General features: G+C 40.4%; 1 protein-coding gene across 1 annotated transcript; it reads left to right on the top strand.

The window, feature by feature from the left end:
• The first annotated feature begins 731 nt into the window (after window positions 1–731).
• On the top strand, window positions 732–3452 carry LOC308304555 (uncharacterized protein). The gene is made up of 9 exons (XM_080749183.1): window positions 732–908; window positions 1095–1166; window positions 1413–1469; window positions 1618–1688; window positions 1812–1889; window positions 2003–2082; window positions 2234–2320; window positions 2428–2505; window positions 2727–3452. The coding sequence occupies exons 6-9, from the start codon at window positions 2044–2046 to the stop codon at window positions 2829–2831; spliced, it is 309 nt and encodes a 102-aa protein (XP_080605309.1). The 5' UTR covers window positions 732–908; window positions 1095–1166; window positions 1413–1469; window positions 1618–1688; window positions 1812–1889; window positions 2003–2043; the 3' UTR covers window positions 2832–3452.
• The last annotated feature ends 17434 nt before the right edge of the window (window positions 3453–20886 follow it).

Raw genomic sequence — 20886 nt, 5'->3', positions numbered from 1 at the left:
TTTGATGTAAAGAAAGTTTAATATTAACGCTAGCCTCATTAGCATCTTAGCTCCGTCTATAATAGGCTACTACATCATTACGGGTCCATAAAGGGTCCATTTGGTTCCATCTGGACACAAACGTACCATTACATTAAGCTGCCAGCACAACAACTTCTATAGAGTGTCAATGGAACCAAATGGACCCTTAACGGGTCCATAAAGGGTCCATTTGGTTCCATCTGGACAAAAACGTACCATTACGTGTGGTAAAAGTACTCAAATGTTTTTACTTTAAGTACAAATATCAATAATGTAATGTAGAAATACTCTTTTACAAGTAAAAGTCTGGAATTCAAAATGTACTTGATAAAATGGCTAAAGTGTTGGCATCAAAATGTACTTAAAGTGCCAAAAGTAAAAGTACTATGCAGAATGTCCCATTTCAAATATTTTGAAAATGGCAGATCTACATGCTCACAATGAGTCGCACTGTGAGCTTGCATTGGAGTAAAAGTACTCCAAAGGCACAGCTTGTTGTGTATTAAAGTACAATAATTTTGATCTGTGATATAGAGGAGTACAAGTATTGGAAATTGGAAATAATTCAGCTTGTAGTGGAGTAAAAGTAAAATATTTGGATCTGAGATATAGTGGATTAAAAGTATTGGAAATTGATAATACTCTAGTCAAGTACAAATACCTCAATATTGTACTCAAGTACAGTACTTAAGAAAATGTACTTAATTTCTTTACACCATTGTGTTACCCTTGATTTTAACCCTGTATTCTCCTTTTATTTTCAGTATAACATTTCAGGATGATGTATTCTATGGAGGAGCTGTGTGCTTTGGTTAGCGTCAAGTATGTCAGGGGCAGACATGACGAGGCAGAGACTGTACTAGAGAGCAGTGAAAGCAGCGAAGAAGGTTTGTGGGATAAAAAAAAATAGAAAGAAAAATAGGAATAAGTCAGCTCAGTTTAATGATGTGTGTAGTGATTCTGGCTGTGGTGCAACTTGTGTGATTAATTTGGAAATCAAAGTGTTTTAATCATGAATTACAATAATTAGCTGCTGTATTCAGTGTTCTAATGATAATCTGTATCTTTCCAAGATGCACTTGATTGTGACCAAGTTGATGCTGCCAGTGCTGGGTCAGCTGTTTTGATTCAATCTGGGAGTGAAGGTATGTGGTGTGGTGTGTTATGAATTATAGTGCATAGAAACACATATGTGTGGTTTTGTATTGTACCTGCTGTCCTAGTTACAAATCCCTAAACATGCACTAAGTACCCATTTTGAATTGTTGCTGTACTAGTTTCAAACATAGTATTATTACCTTAACACAAATTGTTAATCAGTATCTGCTGTAGTATCACAATCTTAAAAAGTAGCCATTTCATTAATTTGTGTGACCTTTTTCCCCTTTCAGCAGGAGAAGCAGCAGGAGAAGCAGTTGTGGAGGACTCATCAATTGAGGAGATTGAAGGTTTGTCTTTGTCGCACGCACACACACCCACTGAGAGAGAAGTAAGGTTTGTGGTAAAACAGATTAAGGGCAAAGGATGCAACATCTTGGCAATGTAATTTCTACTTTGCATTCACTGTACATTGTGTTCCTCTTATGTTTTTACCAGAGGGTTTGATTCATCATGGAACCTTAAATTAGAGTTGGATAATCCTGGTGCTGCTGAATCTGGATATGAAGGTAATATTAATAGCTGTATAGAGTCTTTCATACAAAAACATGACGCACACATGTGACACTTTGCATTATTGTCAATGCTGCATGTTTTCTATTTGACATTCAGTCTCTTCTCTTTTTCTGCAGCAGAAGTTGTTGCGCCTCACTCAAATGAGGGAGGCGAAGAAGGAATTGAGGATGACTACTTAAGTGGGGAAGAAGAAGGTTGGTGTAAAACTAACAAGTGCCAGGGAACCGAGGCTATTGGCCAGAGCAAAGCCTGACACTGAATTGCAGGTGTGTTAACATTGCATTCATTTTGTTTCTTTCTTTCCCAGATCCACTCGACCACTAACCCTAACATCTAAACGTGACCAACATGGTGATTCTTCTGGTGCTGCTGAATCTGGATATGAAGGTATTATTATTAATAATCACTGTAATAAACACAAATAGTGACTGCTGAATGTTGCATTTTAATTTTTTTCCTTCAGAATCATACTGTACATGACCAGAAAGCGCCTCACACTTAATGTGAGAACATCTCATATTTCTTTTCTGTTCTTTAGGTGCAGACAGAGTTGAGCCGGACTCAAATGTGGAGGATGAAGATTCTGAAGGAGTTGAGGATGACGACACAAGTGGGGACGAAGAAGGTTTGTGTACAACCAGGCTTAAGTCAGCCAGAGCAAAGAATGCAAAGTCCTAGCAACACTGAATTATGTCAACGTGTGCATTCTGTTTGTTCCTCTTTCTTTCCCAGATCCGCTTGATCGAAACTGGACACCTGAACGTGACCAACATGGTGATTCTCCTGGTGAATCGGAATCTGGAAATGAAGGTGTTGTTGTCATTATTAATATGGACACATGTGTGTAATGTAGTATCTTGCATGGTGCATGTTTGCTATTTAACTCTTTTCTTTCAACTACACATCCATACAGTACACATGTACATACCCACACAGATGTGCACGCAAGGGGCTGCACAGATACACACAGAGAGACTCGCACACTAATGGTCTGAATGACAAATTTTCTCTCTTTTTGTGACACAATATAGGACTTGAGGTGGAAGAAGACTCCTCAGGTGTTGATGCTGGTCTCTGTAGGAAGAGGAGAAATCCAGAGGGCTGGAAGAACAACATCCAGAAGAGGCGTAGAATGATAGGCCAGTCATATCTGGCCTAGGAAGAATAGAGAGTCAGTGTTAAAGGAGGGAAGAAAAATGGGTGTGTCATGTCAGTCTGCAGCCGGCCACAGGTCCAGTAAACTGCACTGCAGAGAAGTGGAAGAGTCGAAGCGAGAAGAGATCTTCAAGTACTTCTGGGAGAAATTAGACTGAGAGAGGAGAGGAAGATTTATGTTGCATCATTGGTAGAGGTGAGCAGTGTAAAGCGACGGAGGACAGGAGCAGAGAAATCCAGGAGGTCGGCATCCATTTTCTGTCACCTTGTCGTAGATGGCAGGAGACTCGGAGTGTGCCAACGCATGTTCCTGTCAACCCTAGGCTTGAAGCAGTGGTCTTTTTTGAAGTGGGTAGGAAGAAGAGGGAAAAGCCCTACTGAGGAAGATAAGCAGAAGCGGGTGAGGGTAAGGAAAGAGGAGTCTGACTTCTTGAAGACCTTCCTTCTGGACCTTCCAAAAGTTCCCTCGCACTACTGCCGGTCCTCGTCCTCTAAGATGTTAGCCTGCTTCCAGACCAGAGACCCCGCCCACTCTCAGAGTGGACTCTTTCTCTGGTCTGGAGCTGAGTACAGGAATCACTTTTTATTTTCGGCTGCTCCAATGAGCGCGGGGGGTGGGGGGTGGGTCTAACGAATATCCAATCCGCGCAGCAGTTGAAACGATTCAAACGAAGTTCACACACAGGCAGGCTGAGGAAGGCACACACACACACACGCACACGCTGAGTTCACCAAGCTGTTTATGTTGATTACATGTTTCTGGTCGCAGTTCTGTCACTGGCACAGACAGAGACACACACACAATCACACACACACAGTCCGCGACCGTGCGTCGCGTCCACCGTGCGTGTCGATCACTCGCGCGCGCTCGCAAAAAAGTCCCTCCCTGTAAATCGCTTAGAATAGAGCACAGTTTCAGACTAAAGCGTGAGCTGAGTCTGAGATCAGGCTACTAAGATGTACCTGGAGCCTGTGTTCAAGTCCATCAATCACCTCCATGCAGAGTATATCCGTTCCAGTGCAGACCATGGCATCCAGGCGCTGTCAAGGCAAGTGTTCACCAGAATGTTTAATGTTTGAATTACTCTCTTTTTCACCCGAAGAAAGACCAGTGTGATACCTGCTGTGCGTTCAAGGCTGGGAACATTGAGGCTGCCACATGGAAGGAGCACTGCAACAAAAAGGACACTGCACAAGCCATGAAGCAGAAGGACAAAGACGAGGCAGGTGAGAAGACCTTGGTGACATGCATGGATCTTCAGGGGCTCCTGCTCTGCTCCAAGCTACAGGCCTCATCCCTCTATTTCAAGACCAAGCTCTGTGTCCATAACTTTACCATGTATGACATGACTTCACATGATGCATCAAATTACTTATGGCATGAGGGTGAAGCTGGTCTCTCTGCCAACGAGTTTGCTTCGTGCATCGTGCACTTCCTCGAAGAACATCCCTCTTATGATGAGTACATCCTGTGCACAGTGTGATTGAGAGAAGACTGAGGAACAGAGACATCTGCGTTCCAGCTGAGTATGTCGTTGCCATCCGGGAAGCCCGTACCAATCCCAGGCCATACCAAGTGAAGTATGTAGACCACACTTTCTTCAAAAACTTCAGCCAGGTGAACCTCTGCAAAGCCATCCGCCCGGGAAAGGTCACTGGGGATCCCACCGTGCATGACCTCCGAGCAATCAGGTATTTGAATACATAATAATGACATGGCTGCGGAAACCAAAACAAACATTATTTAATGAGTATTAAAACCTGACTTTTCTCCCCTGTCACTGTCCTTGTATTCATCCTAGGTACAACGTTGATGGCAGTATGGAGTACAAGATCGACCACTCAGACGCCTGGAAGCCCTACGAGTCCCCATCACTGAGGAAGAAGAGCAACATCACCACAGTGTCCCCACTCTACACCTGCCGCCGCACCATTAAAGCGATGAACTTCAAACATCTGCAAGAAATGAAGCAGGTGTTGCCCAGTGATTTCCATGGCTTCTACAACGCCCTCCGCCATGAGCACGAGGAGTGATGGTTTCTCTGTTTTTCTCTCTCTCCGTCTGACATCACCACATAGAATCGCAAACTTGACTGAATGGACACCTTTACAAGATTTCATATTTAGATTGTAATTAGAGAAAAGACAAGATGAGTGTTAAAATGTGTTAATTTTCTTCTATAATTTTAGCGATTTTGATTACATTGCTTTCAGTGCTTGGGGACATGTGTACAATGGCTAAATATGTATTTTTAGATACAATAAGTCCATTCAAAAAGAGGCACCACAATCTTTCATGGGCAGATGTTACTTATGGGGGCTAGTAGTGTCACTGTAAATTGTAATAAAATAAATTGCCAGCTTATTGTGTCTAAAAGGACACATTTAGGCACTTGCACACATGCACTGAAATAAAGTATTTAAAATCGCTAAAACAATAGAACTAAATGAAAACATTTAACTCTCCCATCTTTGCTTTTCCCTAATTACAATCTAAAATTATGAAACCTTGTATGATATTCTTGCTCTGGGGTGGCATCGTTACCAAAGTTCCTAATTCCCACTGGGTTCATGTTCCTCCCTGCCTGGACAGGTGTTATGTCGACAAGTGTTCTGCTCAAAGTGTCCTTCTCCCTCGTACAGTCTTCACTACCTGGAATCCAGCACACAGTGGTTAATGTGTGTCATGTGTGCTCTGTTACTGTTTAAAAATAGTTTAGGGCAGTGCAATGTTTCTTTATTTGCTTATTTGTATTCTTATTTATTTGCCCATTTCTAATATAATTACAGCAGAATGCACTTTTGAGATGTTGAAATTTGACACCACAGTAGGGACATCTATCTTCATTGTTGAGGTCAACTTGAGTCTAGCCTTAGTAGGTTGAAGAGCGTTGTAGAGCTGAACAGACACTTAACCTATGGTCCTTCCATTTTCAGTTCTATGTAATGCCCTTTCCAGGCACTGTATTACTGTTACAACCAGGCCTGGAATTTCATCGTTTTAGGGGCAAGGCCACTTGGCCTTTAGTGTAGTCCATTTTTTGAGGGCCCAAAAGCCAAATGCCGGGGCAGGAAGGCCATCAAATAAAACAACAATTTTAGTCCATTTAAATAATGAATTTAATTTAAATGTTACATTTAATATGTAGAATATCTGCTGTGAAATAAATAAATGGGTATTTACAATCTGATGCTCAGCCTCAGCCCTGTACAAATCAAAGATACTGGATTGGTTTATAAATGGGAACTCAACACTACACTGTTGTCTACATGACAAGAAAGACACTGGTGTCACATGTTAGCAAGACAGAGACAGAGGAGAAAGTGGTACAGTCAGCTGGGGCATTAAGGCCACTGTGGCTTCAGGGCATGCCATATTTTGGAGGGGCACAAGGCCAAACTGAGGGGCAACGACGGCCATGGCCTTCATGGCCTCCCTGAAATTCCTGCCCTGGTTACAACACCTACATTAGAAATACTGAAACCCTCCTCCAAACATCCTTTACATCTCTAAACGATCACATCGATAATTTTGTACAATTAATTCTGCAAGTTCTATTATAATTAGTTTTCATGTAGAAAGAAACTAACAAATAAGATTCAGCAATTGAACACATCATTGAAACGGGGACTCGGCAGGAAAATCTGTTTGATTAACCTGGTTGCCACACACTGTGGAGCCACTGTCTAATAAAATATAATTCTGTGCATTTGTATTTGACTATTGTAGCATTTTTTCCTTCCAGCCTAAAGTTGATCTTGGTCATCACTGTCTGCTAACATCAATGTGAAATAACCTATTGTACATGAACACTTATTTAGCTTGGTTATAACATCAGAGGGTCTGCTGGTAAGTAAATAAATTACATTAGGAATTGATTGCATTCTTTATTAGCAAAATGTTCATTAATCCAGGTTGTACAGTCAAAGTTGTACTGTAATCTGTTATGAAACACTGTTCATCATAGTAACTAGTTTGTTTTGGCCAAATGGTCTGTTTTTGTAATCATCCATTTCACATTTCATGGATGCTATGTACATTAAATGACAGAATAATAAAATACATTAGGCTATTGTGCACATTGTATCATCAATCATAAGAAAAAAATAAGAAACAATAAATATTGTATTTACAGTAAAAAGGTCAGGGCCGGAGGTAAGGTTAATTGTCTAGTTTTGATTTGCAGCATCTGTAAGTGGCTTTTATCGTGTGTATTAATAATATATGCATTTCTATTTTATTTAATGTATAAAAATGATTGATTAGTCAATAGTTTAAAAACAAATATCGTGTGGATATAGGTTTTATATAGGGCATATTATGTGAGGAACAAACAGAAAGCAGAGATTACTCACTTTTACCAGACATGGCAACCGCTGCCAAGAATGGAGAATTATGATTGGCTAGTGGGAAAGGCCGCACTCCATTGGCTCTCTGCTGATCACGTGATTATTGGCCGTTTGATTCCAGGCATGCATTCGTGTGCGCGTGATACAGATTCGTGTGCGTGAGATGACGAAAGCATTCGTGATGAAGTAACCAACAAAACCACTCGTAAATCAGTAAGAAAATATTCGTATTTTGTCTTGTTTTTTTGTTTTGGCATTATAATCACTGTAGCTTCCCCAAAAACATTCATACTTTTTTTTTTTTTACGGATATTTTTTTCCAATTAATTTGTTTACGTATAGTTTTTTTGGTAAAAATGTTTACGAGTAAAAAAAAGGCAAAGTACGAATACGAATTTGATTTGGCCTAATAATAACCCCATAACAGTGTGTCTCTGAGTCTCTACTCCACTACAATTATTTGAAAACTTTAGTTTGTAGATTTTGATTATTGTTATAAAACATACATTGACCACTTCAGCTCTACGTATATATAGTTGGTCATTCGAAAATAGCTACAAGCTCACAATGTGACTTGTCCTTGTGGTATTAATACTTTTACTTAAAGGAGTAGTTCACCACTTTTCAACCTGTCTTCATATAATAGGTCCTCACTAATGTTCATGATAAAATATCACAATTTTTTTCTACTCAGTCCAAGTCTCCTAGGAGAGCTGTGGGAAGTTCAGAATCCATCGTCTTGTGACATCATCATTTTCCAAAAAAAATATTTAATCAATATTTTTGAAAAAAATATTTAGATTTTTATTATAGCGAGAACAATGGCTTCCACTTTAAAATTGCAACTTTTCAGGAATAGAAAGCCTGCAGTTTCTATAAGATGGATTGGCAATCGATGATGTCACAAGACGATGGGTTTCTGACCTGCCCACAGCCCTCCTCTGAGAAAAAAAAAAAAAAAAAAAAGCTATTTTTGAGTGAGGACCAATTATATGAACATAGGTTGAAAAGTGGTGGAGTGCCCCTTTAAGTAAAAACATTTAGTAATTTTTTCCCACACTGATAAGCAGATTATCTCAGCAGCTTTCCCATGAACTATTGGAACGCAGACCAATGTCAGTAGTGTTGCCAAGTCTGCTTATTATGAGCGAATTTGGGCTTGTTTTTCTGTAAAGATGCTTTTAATTGGTAGTTGCTGGTTGCATTTTTTTTGGCTTGTTTTGAAAGTGTATATTTGCTTATTTGGGCTTGTTTCCTAATGTTATTTTCATAGAGTTGTTGGTTGCTGATTTCTCTGGCTAAATCTGGCAACAGTGAATGTCAGGCATTGCACGCACAATGTATAGCTCTGCAGCTCTGCAGTGTTATGCTCCCACTAATGGCGCCTATTAAAGGAACCATTATATCCTCATTGTTAACACATTACTCTACTATTTTGACAGACGGGTCATTATCCTGGCGTTTCGTCTTCACCAGAACTAAACGAGTTAAAAGACACAATTGTGAAAATGCCAACATGTTGTATATATCATTTGAAACACCCAGAAAAAAGACCCAGCAGCTCTAATGATGCATGACAGAGTCATTTCAGCCGGGTGCTTGTACAGCCTGCGTAGGAAATGGAATCCTGGGAGAAATAAGTCACGGTCTGATCCAAAGATATTCTCTCACAGCAAGTGAACTGAACTGAATGTCACCATCCTCATGGTCCGTGGTTCTCCTCAGTAACAACTACATTAACTAATAAAACTAGAAAGATGCAATTCTGCGAAATTGCAAGTGTGGTTGGTTGGACGCGAGACGCGAGGAATCCACCGGGAAAATAATTTCGTCTTACCATTTACAGTATAAAAGATATTGTGATGTCAAATGAAGCATGACCAATATCCTGTCTGATTGTACATTATATTGTCCAATCAGAAAAGGGACAGAACAGGTCCATGGGGTTTGGGGGTTACAGAAAACGTCCCCTGATCTCCAATGGACTTTTGAGGTTAAAGAAAAGTTAAATGAAAACAGGTTTACTCAACTGTGTTGACGGCTGCTGGGTTGGCTTGTTTCGGATTCCGCACGTTTAGTACCCTGACCGAGTGACCGTATATTAATTAATTTGTTGGTCTATTTATGAACTGCTGCTGTAGTCTTATCGTGTGGTACATGAAAAGTCCTGTGATAAATGATAAAGACGTTAAATTAAATTTGTCTGTCATTCAATGTTATATGAGATACTTCAATGGTTTCCAGTGGAAATAAGCTTAGTCTTTTCATGGATCTCCTTTTAGTAGACCTTGTACCAGTGAATTGTACCGTCATGAAACTGTACCTTTTCCTATGCAAACTTCTAATAAAGTCTTCAATCAATCAAAAAGTTGATTGAGTTGGATACTGTTTCTCCCTCTAACATTTCACTGTGTTTTTAGTTTCTTGAAATAATGTCATGCTCATTTTTCCAGTGCATAGCCTACTTACTGCAGGCGTTTTGAAGCTCTTGCTCCTGAAATGATTGATTATTTACGTGGGAAAAAGCTGTCATTTAACATGCAAGTCAATTGGGTGAGAAGCAGAGCTTGCCAGCTCTCCTCTCTGAGTAACTCGTTGCTAACGTACTGGACAAGGACGGGTTGGGGAGGGGATTAGCAAAGGGTCAATTGTGTTTGTGTTGTAGACGCTCAACAAATCGGGATGCACCACGGTGGATTTGAACCCTTGACCTCCATGGTGGAGGGCAGCTATTTTACCAAGTTGCGACACCTTTGAGCTTGTAGACATGCTATTTTTGCTACCTTTGCGTGACACTCTAGTGTAGTAGGACATTCATTTATGAAAAAAATGAAAAAATAAAAATAAAAACATTATAAAGTTAAACTATGGAGAAGAGGTTTCTGCCCTACAGCAAAGATATTGTCTCTGTCGGACAGAAACCTTTTCAGGATTCAAATTCAAACATAGCAAAAGTAATAATAATAATAATAATAATAATAATCTTTATTTGTATAGCACCTTTCATGACAAGGAATGCAGCTCAAAGTGCTTTACAGTGCAAAAGAGATTATATAAAAACAAAATAAATTCAAACAATAAAACGCAAAAAACATTCAAGACCCTAAGAACGGAACAATCCAAAACAATGAAGAATAAATAGGACTAAAAGAAAATTAAAATCAACTAAAAGCAAGAGTGAAGAAATAGGTCTTAAGTTGTGCTTTGAAACTATCCACAGAGGAAGCCTGTCTTAGGTGAGCTGGGAGCTTGTTCCAGGCAGTCGGGCCGTAAAAACAAAAAGCTGCCTTACCATATTTTTTACATGTCATATCAGGTACGTCAAAGTAGCACACGTAGCTATACAAGCTCGAGCTTGCAGATCTGCTACTGTTGATGCTTTTGTGTGATGCTGTAGAATGACAAAGCATGCATTCATTTACAAAACAAAAAAAAAAAAGAAAAAGTACAAAGTTAAAACATGGAAATGAGAGGTTTCTGCCCAACATCAAGGATATATTAATTTAACATTGAGGATCCTTGCTGTGGTGCTGCACAGATGGGATGTCAGGCTGATGGCAGCAGGTGACAGAAATAACGGACATGATGGAGAGGCGCTGAATGACACACACGTCTGTGTCATTCATTGCACGTAGGCGGCGTGTCGTTGGGTTGGTCACCGACAAGAAGGAGCCATGAAGATGAAATGAGAGCAGAGGATGGAAGATTAGAAGCTGAGGCGGAGCAGAGTGGAGTTCATAGAGAAGATGAAAGAGGACTAATGGAGAAACATGCAGAGGGCAGGTACTGTATCACATATATGAAATGAGCTCTGTGAAAGCACAGAGAGAAGAGATTAGTGTGTATGTGTGTGTGTGTGTGTGTGTGTGTGTGTGTGTGTGTGTGTGTGTGTGTGTGTGTGTGTGTGCGCGTGTGCCTGCTTGCATGTTTGCATTATTCTTGTGAGGACCAATGTCCCCACAAGTATATGAGAAACAGGTGTATGAGAACCATCTTCCTGGTCCTCACAAGAAAAAAGGGTTGTTTGTGTAACTGTTTAATACGTGTACAATTAGAACGTGATTCCGGTGGTGGATGTTTGGATTAAACATTTAGAAGTTAGTTTCACTTAGATACGCACTTGGTGTCGGGCACCGGAAAATTGCAAGCCTGTAGATCTGCAATTTCTTCGGTTTTACGCCTATAAAATTCCCTCCCAAGTATACTGTAGTAATACAAATATGTGTGTCGTGTGCGTGAGTTTATCCCATAGAGCAGCATCCTCCACTTCAACCTTATTATTTCCATATGACTGGAGCGTGTCCCTGTCCAACTCCCCTGGCACTTCTCTGTGGCTGCATGTCTTCTGCTCCTAAATGTTAGAGGAGTGGCTCAAATGCACGCACGTTTGCCCAGCACTTTGTAGCAAGAAGAGCAAAAATGTCACAGGTTCAATTCCTGGCCACGGCCATAGAGGTGTCATCTGAGCAATGCACTTAACTCCTAACTACATCCTTCCTGTTCATATGCCCTGTCTTACCACATAAATATTAAATAAACATTCATACAGTACTTACATAAACAGAATAAGAACAAGTAAGGCAATGCCATTTTACCTAACGTAAATGGCCCTCCTGAGGCTACCTTCTCATTGACCAGGCCTTTTCAAGAAATGCAAATAAAAATATGTACAATACTTTTTTCAATCATGATATAACAAAATTCATATTTGAAGAGGCATTTCCGAGTCATCCAACCATACAAATTCATAATTTGGATCTACCTTGTTAAAAAGTAGCCTCGCGTAGCCTGGCTTACTCATCTGCAAAGAGAAAAGCCTGGTGACAATATGAGGCAGCGACGGGTCTAGGAGGTGGGGCTGAATTTTCCCGGAAGTTGTATTTTTTCCACAGTGCGGTGTCCCTGCAAACGTATTCCCCGCTGGAAAGAATCTGCTCTCCTGCTGCGTCGGTTGCGCTCGCAATAAACAATATACAAACAAAAAATCTATTCAGGCGATGTTATACCTATTAAGAGCGAGTCAAGAGCTACAATCTATGTTTGTTTTTTCACTGGGGAATGTAAACAGACCAGCACCGCATGACGTAACTTCCGTTAAACGCAGCATTTCCGCTAGAAATCTTGGAACCAAGCGGAAGGCATATTGTGGCCAGGGTGGTTAAAAAGTATACAGTACAGTATATACTGTAGACATATATAGGGCTGTTTCCTTCTGCTTCTGTGCGTTATGTATTACATACATATTTGCATGTGCTGATGACAAAATGTGCTATCATTGTGCCTCTGAAGACTTTTGAGTTAAGAACACCAGTTACAGTACTGTGCATTAAAACCACACTTATCAGGAGAGGAAAAGAACATAACCTTGCCTAGAGAGATGGAAAGAGGAAGAACAATCATTTGACTTTTGTCCTCCTAAAGTTTTTGCCACAATGCTACTCAAATGCAAGCTCACACCTGCAGAGATCAACTGTGGTGCAGCCAAGGATATATAAAAGAGAGAAATTGTGTTGCCATAAAAAGGGCACTTTCTCCTATGAAGGCAATTGGGAAGGTGCTCGCTCTGGCCCAGTATATTTGTGGTGATTGAGCCATAGACCATGTTCTTAGTGACTGCGAGGACCCGTAAATGACATCTGAAAAAGTCCAATAGCATTTTATTGGAGGACTATACAATGACATTATCAGCGGTAAAGAGCCTGTTTCCTTGACACTATGCTGTTCACACAGTGTCACATGCAATGTGCTGGTTTTTAAAGGCTTACAAAGTGTCAACTCTGCATCGTTCATTTCAACCATCGTAGGTTGGCATTTCTCCCTTTTGTTTTGCTTTGCTTTATCGCACTGCTGCCTAAACCACTATTCCTTCCATTTGGTTCTCACACTGAAAGGGGACTTTTGGGGGAATTTATTTCTCCATTCGTTTGGTAAAATACTTTGCATTTTTCAGACAGTCTCCAAGGTCTCAAAAGCAAACCATTGATTTGAAACATTTAAAATGTAATTGGTTCAGTATGAAAATCATTTGTGGTCATGTATGGTTTTTCATCATGTGAATGACAACATTCACTGTTTTAAGAAAACCACTTGAGATCAGAACAACACACAGAATGCCCTTTATTGATATTTAAAATGGAAAAGATGGCTGTTAGATTCCTGTCCTGCACATATAGGTTTGCTTTTAACAACGTGATTAAAATATTGATTATGCATTGTAAGGTACAATAACGTAAACATATAATGCAATGTACATATTGCGTAGATGTTCAAAGCAGACAAGCCAAGCAAACAAAAAATACGCTACCCAATCGCCAGAAGAAACGTCACCTTCCATCCATTTCTGCAAACAACTGATATGTTATGCAGCTGTAGCGAACATATGAATACTGAATATGGATACAGTATTAATAGATCGTAATATTAAAAATAATATTTCATAAAACAAATTATGAAACATAATTTTTCTATCACGCTATTGTGAGTTCTCGCTATTGTGAGAACTCACTCGTACTCACTCGCTATTGTGAGTTCTAAGCGTGAGTTCTTGGCAGAGTTGCAATAAATGTTCATTACTGTGCATACATACTGTAAAATATGAATATTTACGAAAAATGACAAATTCCCTTATCAATAATGCTCATTTATTAAAAAGGAAAAAGGCATATAATAATTCATAGAAACAACCATAAATGGAGTAAAGGATAAGAGGTCAAAATTAGGTTAAAAACCCAAAAGCATGTGCGTTAATGCTGTGAAAAAGACAGATCTACAAGCAGAACTGGTCAGATGGGTACATCCTAATAAAAGGGAATAAAAGAAATAAAGTCAAACAACATCAATAAAACATATCTCCCCTACACTGCACTACACACTGTAATGGTTGCCACTTGACACGAGAAACTGCTTGCCTGCAAACATCTGATTTCGGCGCGTCCGTTAGCGTGTTGTAGATGAAGAGTGTGGCTGCTAGCCTAGCAGCCTAGCAGGATGGGGAGAGGAGAAAAGGAGGAGGATTAGAGCTGGATGGTGACCATGTGGTGTTGCGTCGTGTAGCTGCTAGCATGGTAGCAAGGCGTCGGCCCATGCGGCTTCCATGTGCTGAGTGGCGGTGGCCATCTTGGAGTTGGTGGAGCAGGGCGTCGACGTGCTTCCCTCAGGGCAGGAGAAGAGAGGCTGGAAGTCGAGGCGTGCTGCTGGAGTAGAGCTGGAGGTATCTTTGGTGGTTATCACCCAAGTCTGGTGTCTTTGCCGTCAATGGAGTGAGAGAGCGCTGGCTCCAATCCCACTAGTCGAGAGAGTCTGTCAGAGAGGCAGGGTAACTTGCCCGGCCGCTGGTGAGAGTCTGGCAGGGGACGTGTGTCGACCCTGTGTAGATGAGGCCACAGAGGACAATGCGTGTCCCACTCTGTGATCTCTTTGCAGGAGAGACAGCGAGAGGATGTGAGTCCAACTCTCGAGTGCCTGCTGGTTGAGCGCGAAGCTGAGCTCACAGACAGAGGACCTGAGTCGACTCTGCTATGAGTTTGGTAGGAGTCTTGGAAGAACTGAGCAGAGAGAAGGTGCAGGAGACCGAAGTCTGATCCTGCCTCCCTGCTTGTCTGAACTCAAGTAAATGGGGAACTGCCTGGTCCTGAAAGGTCCAGGCTTTTAATGGGAGGCGGACCCTTTTAGTCTGTAGGACCGCAATGGGAGGAGGCAGAAGTGTCTGTGTTCTTTGAACAAAAATGAAAACTAAATTCTATGATAGAGTTCTAAGGAACATTAATTTCCTACATCTGACCAGAAATTTGTAATCATCATTAATATGCACTTGTACAGATACCAAACATCATTGCTTCAAATTGTGTAGAGAGTACATGATGATAAAAGTCAAATAAAGAAAGAAAAACATATTTGTACACGTTAAATTCAAAGTATAGTTGATGTACATCATATGGCAATACCACCATATATTTGAATGTTATAAATGTCATTTCATTGAGAAGTTATCATCACATTCCATGTTTTTTTCCATTGGTTGTCTTCAGTCAGTGAGAGACTGAATAGTGCATGGCAGAGGAAACCCATGTTGGCATGATTTCTTATCTCTAGGTAAACATTCCAAGGGGCAATAAAAGTCTCCCCTTCCACTGAAAAGTATGGGGGTTGGTTTAGCCAAGGAGTTCCTTGTTCCTCTAAAAGGAAAAGAGAGTCTCTCCCTTGTGTTCAGGTCATAACACAAAAGGTGTACATTATGATTTATTAATATATAAATCATACTTCTGTTGTCCGTGACTGATCCAGGATCATCATTACAAGTCCCCCCTGTGTCATCAAGGTCAGACGAAACGGAATGTTGAAGTCACAGAGTTTTGATGACACAAAAGATGAGAGCAGGATTTAGGACACAGAAGTCGTAGCAGTTATATACACATGTCAAATGGCAACTCTTATTATTTTTTTACTAATCTGATCTAGTGACAATGGATACGACTGATCGAAAGACAGTATTTTTATCATGAATTGACAGTTCTCGGAGAGGGCATTAGGACAGTCATAAACACATTGCATGAAAACCATAAATCAGAACAAAAAGTAAAAACTCCTAAACATGCATTACAAGAATACACAGTTCACAAGGCGGCTTTTGGGTCACCTAATGAAGTGGGCCTAATAGTTCCCACAAGTCGAAAGTTGATTAAGCATATGGTGTACACTTGAAAACCTCCATTAGGACAATATCAATTAAGATTTTAAATAATTTACAAACTATCTAAATATATGTGAGGAGGTGTAACTTTGTGACTTAGATTTGAGAGCTAGTAAGTTTTCCAACGAGTACCCTCACAGGTCTCTGCTTTTGTGTACCAGATTGACATGAAAAGCGTCATTTCTTAACACAAAGATATTCCATCCGTTTTTCTTTTCTACCACGGCTTGCTGGAATATATACATACAGTATACCTTTAGACTTGGTTACACAAGAGCAGAGAAACAAAAACGCTATTTCTCTCAAAGAAGAGTTTGGCTGGTTGTACGCTAGTCTAAATCCTGATTTACTTTGAAGATAAGGAAATGGATTATGTGTTAGCCTGGATAATAATTAATTACTTCCTGTTTAAAGACAACCAATTATAAATCATTCTTTGTTAGAAGTACAGTTTGAGGTACGTATAAGAAATAAGCAGGCACCCCCCTTAGGCAACTGTGTCGCATGAGTGGGGAGACAACAATTCTATATACAGTACGGTAGCTGAGTTGGATAAACAATACTACAAGTCTGAATTAGTCCAGTTCCTGTTGACTGAACAACCATGCAATACTGTCAGTGTAAATCACCTTCATTAGGGCAAAGAGGAGAAAACACACTTAAAGTTGGGTGGAGTTACAGTGTAACTTGGTAGTAACATGCTGTTAGTCCACCTAGGATTAGTAAAATGTTCAAGCACACAAACAGAAAATGTTCATTGTCATATAATGACATTGGAGGTTAGTTAGGTGAGACACAAAAGTACTTGTTAAGCGTCTGGGGAGAGGCCCATGACTTTTGTGTAACCTGATCTACCATTTATGAACACATTTGGCTGTTGACTCTTTATTATTTCACTAGATTAATGAGCTGCACAGAGAAATATTTGTGATCAAAAAAAGTTTTAAATTTTTGAAAAATACGGTATATGCACTCACCCCCCTCATGTTACACATGGCACACAAACTACTGTGAAAATGTGTCATGTGAAACATGCATAAGAATTATCGCCGTGTTTGGCTTAACTCTAGGAGGCATAGTACGAGCTAGGAGACATAGTGTCCCTCCAATTCTCACGGGCTGGGCCTGATTTTCGTCTCTCATCATATCTACGGGCTTTTCTTTGGCGCCGAGACTCCAATGGGAGATCCTTTACAAATTCAGGGCTCTTACATGCTCTACTAGAGACACTTCTTGAGGTTGGGTCACATGATGAGTCCTGACTAGATCGACTGTGGTCGTACTGTCTGGGCTGCCATTTATCGATTTGGGTGTCGTCAGGGACACAGAATGCACTCTGAGTCTGAGGTTCGTTGCATTCTCTTTTGGAAGCTTCACGCGCCAGATTGCGTAGCTCTGTGGCACACAAACTGTTCAAATCAATACCAATACCTAAGTGTCTTTTAATAGATGGATGTAGATTTTGTAGGAACAACTCCTTGAAATATACATTTTTCTCCATACCAGGAAGGTTTCGATTACCAAAATAGGCAATCCTCAAACGGCTATAAAATCGGTCCACATCCTCACCTCTGTTTTGACAGACGCGCGCGGCAGATGACAGACCTTCTAATGCTCGATAATCTGCAAACTCGTCGATTATTGCTTCACACAGAACAGGCCAGTTAGCTCTAACTTTGTCACTCTGTCGCCTGACAAAACCTGTTACCTCTTGGTTTGCGGTGAGATAAATCAATTTAACCTTGGTATTTGCATCAACGTTGTCGAAGTTATTCAAGGCTAAATTGTGGTTTATCTCCTCCAGGTAAATGTGGGCATCTTTAGCGTCGCCAGGCTTAGGATCAAAATAATTGATGCCTTGTACAACTAAGGATAAATCAGTATTACCCAGTGGTTGTGGCGGCAGGTTGCCCTTGCTTTGAAGTAGGGCATCCTGTGGCTGGCCTGGGCCACATGCATTCAATGTGTCATGGCCCTGGTTATGGGCATATGGTTCAAGGGCAGGTTGCTTGACCGCTGGAGGCATGGTCTGAAAAGACGGTAACATGGTGGGCAAGACAATTGAGGCATGTCCATGGACATGGTTATCAGCCTGAGCGGTTTGACCAACTGCAGGAAGCTGATGTTGTGTCACAGGGTAGTGACTGGAGCTAGGTGGCTCTGAGGGGGTTTGCCGTCGTAAAATCGGTGGTGCCTGGCCACCCTGCTGTGACTGTGAGGCTGCAGGGAGATTTCCCTGTGCCTTCTGCAGAATAGAAGGAGAAACACTTAGTGCGTGGCACTGTATTTGTTCCTGGGGTGGCTGGGTAACTCCCATGGCCTGGTAATGATCATAGCAAGGCTGACCTGAGAGTGCCTGCACTCTCATGACAAGGTCGTTGACCTTTTCAACAAATTCATCCTCACTGATCCAGTTACCTTGCTCTAGACACTCAGTTCTCTTTTGCAATTGGCTAATACTATCCTGTGTTATTTGCAACTTCACACTATTAAGTGTTGCATTTTCTGCAATACACACTTTTAGTTCAACGACTGTGTCTTGTAATTTACAAATTTGCTGTTTGGCCAAAGTTAGCTCAACATTTTCCTGGATTTTTGCTTGCTCTAGTCCTGTATTAATCTTCTGTAGCATTATTACAAAACTATTTGCAACATTCAGTGTGGCTGTCTGTTGTTGTGCTGCCTCCCTGGCTGTATCAAGCATGGCAGCTTGCTCCGTTATGCGGAGTCGCGCAACTTTCAGAACGGCCTTATGTTGGTCTAATTCGGCTCTTAGCTGTTTGTTAGCCTGTAGAACATATGCAGTCTGTTCCATGTCGGTTTGACATTGAGACATTTGTACTGGTGTGACTAGTTGGCATGGAACAGTTGGACTGATACAGTCATCTTGAACTGCCCATAAGGTCATTAACTGACCAAAAATGTCCGGGTAGCCGGATAATTTGGAGGATTTAGTCATCTTGCTCTTTCTGTATAGTCAGAATAAAGAAATTTGTGAGTAAGCAAGATTCTAATTGTGACTCAGCCTGTGTTAAAAGGCAGTCAGTCTTTTTCTCAAAAGTGAGATGGCAAAAATAGTTAAATGTTCTATATATAATGCACCAACCTTTTTAATACTATCTTTATGACTTGGGAAACTAGTTTTGTTTGAAAGCAACACTGTGTCTAGTTTAATTTAGAACTTACGTTGATATTACTTTTTAGGGTCACACACTTATTTAAAGTCTACAAGTTATATCATCGAAGTATACCCAATATGATATGTACAATTTTTTGTGTGAACGGCCCTGGAATTAAGATAACTTTTAGAATTTAAAATGTGTTTAAAATATTCTTCTCTAATTCAATCGGTTGTAGTTTACTACAAAAATTAATTCAAATTCAAATTTGGGTATAATTTCCAAAGTTGAAGAATTTCACTTAAACCATTTAATTCCTTAAAAGTTACACAATTGCAAATTGAGAGGTTTGCTTTGAGTATGGGCTGTTCCAGCTAAAACAAATTAAAGGTAATTCTAGTTCAATTAAGTTGGCTAGTACTTTAATTAGGTGTGGTTATCGCAACATAGAACACATACATATATTTGACACTGAAATGAATCATCACTATGGGAGGTAAAAGACAAAGACAGGATGTTTACACAGTAAACATATAGCCTACAACAGGTTAGTCTTAGATTAGAAGTGAGTTAGAAACTAAACCCAACTAAAAGTGTATAAATCTTTAAAATAACATTAGCCCTTTGCTATGAAAGTGTCTTACACTGTTACAGCATTGGCCAGTCACTTACAAGAGACTTACAGACTTCTGACTGGTCAGCAGGATCACAGGCTGGTTTACGACCTGTCGGAAAACAAACAGCCCCCCCCCCCCCCCCCTTTCTGCTGGGGTAGGGTTAGGTGTGTGTGTGTGTGCGCGCGTGTGAGTGAATCTAGGGGCTGCCCCCACAGAGAGACTGACATGCACCAACGCACCTACTGCTGTACTCCTCTACACACTTTGTGGAGAGGTGCTTTAAACTATAAATGTAGTTTAGATTACTGCTACGTGTCACTAAAAGTTATAAAAGGAGAACACATCTGTTACTATCCAATTATAAACCTTTTCAGGTCACAGTTTCACTTCTACCTACCAATTTAGTGCAGTATACTTATTGGTAGTTAATGGTTATACTAAAGATTAGTGATTACCTATTTTTTACTATACAGGGAGTGAACATCTGTATTTCAAACTTCCTCAATTTAGGAGAGGGACATCCAAGGGGTTACAAGGGTATTTGACCTTGTTTCACATGAAGGGAGACCTTCATGGATTTAAATTCGCTCTGTTAGATCGCTAATCCTACCAGGCTACCATCAATTAGGCTCTCGACTCTAGAAGCAAAATGGGCACAAGTTTGAACACCAAACACTCGACTTGAAAACACCAACATGTATTCTGCAGTTTAGCCAGCAGATGTCAACGAAGTGAACTCTCTAAAATGTCCTTGGGGACTAAATTACCAAATCAATGTATTCTGCAATTTGACCACCAGATGCCGCTAAAGTGCATACTCCAAATATCCCTGAGGGTCAGGTCAGAAAGGGGTGTGGTTAGTCACACGACACTTCCTTTCTGTCCTGCGACACAGGGAAATTAGGCTTTTGGAGGGACGACCTATTTTAGACCAAAAATCTATTTTTTTTTAAAAAAATATGAAATTTATGAATTTTCATAAATTCATATTTACAGTATGTAGGCCTACAGTAATAGAACAAGACTCTGCCCCACGTTGGGCGCCAAATATGTAGCGAACATATGAATACTGAATATGGATACAGTATTAATAGATCGTAATATTAAAAATAATATTTCATAAAACAAATTATGAAACATAATTTTTCTATCACGCTATTGTGAGTTCTCGCTATTGTGAGAACTCACTCGTACTCACTCGCTATTGTGAGTTCTAAGCGTGAGTTCTTGGCAGAGTTGCAATAAATGTTCATTACTGTGC

The sequence above is a fragment of the Nannobrachium achirus genome (assembly GCF_963921795.1).
Source record: "Nannobrachium achirus genome assembly, chromosome: 19".
Lineage (NCBI taxonomy): Eukaryota > Metazoa > Chordata > Actinopteri > Myctophiformes > Myctophidae > Nannobrachium > Nannobrachium achirus.
This window is presented reverse-complemented; position numbering and strand designations above follow the sequence as displayed.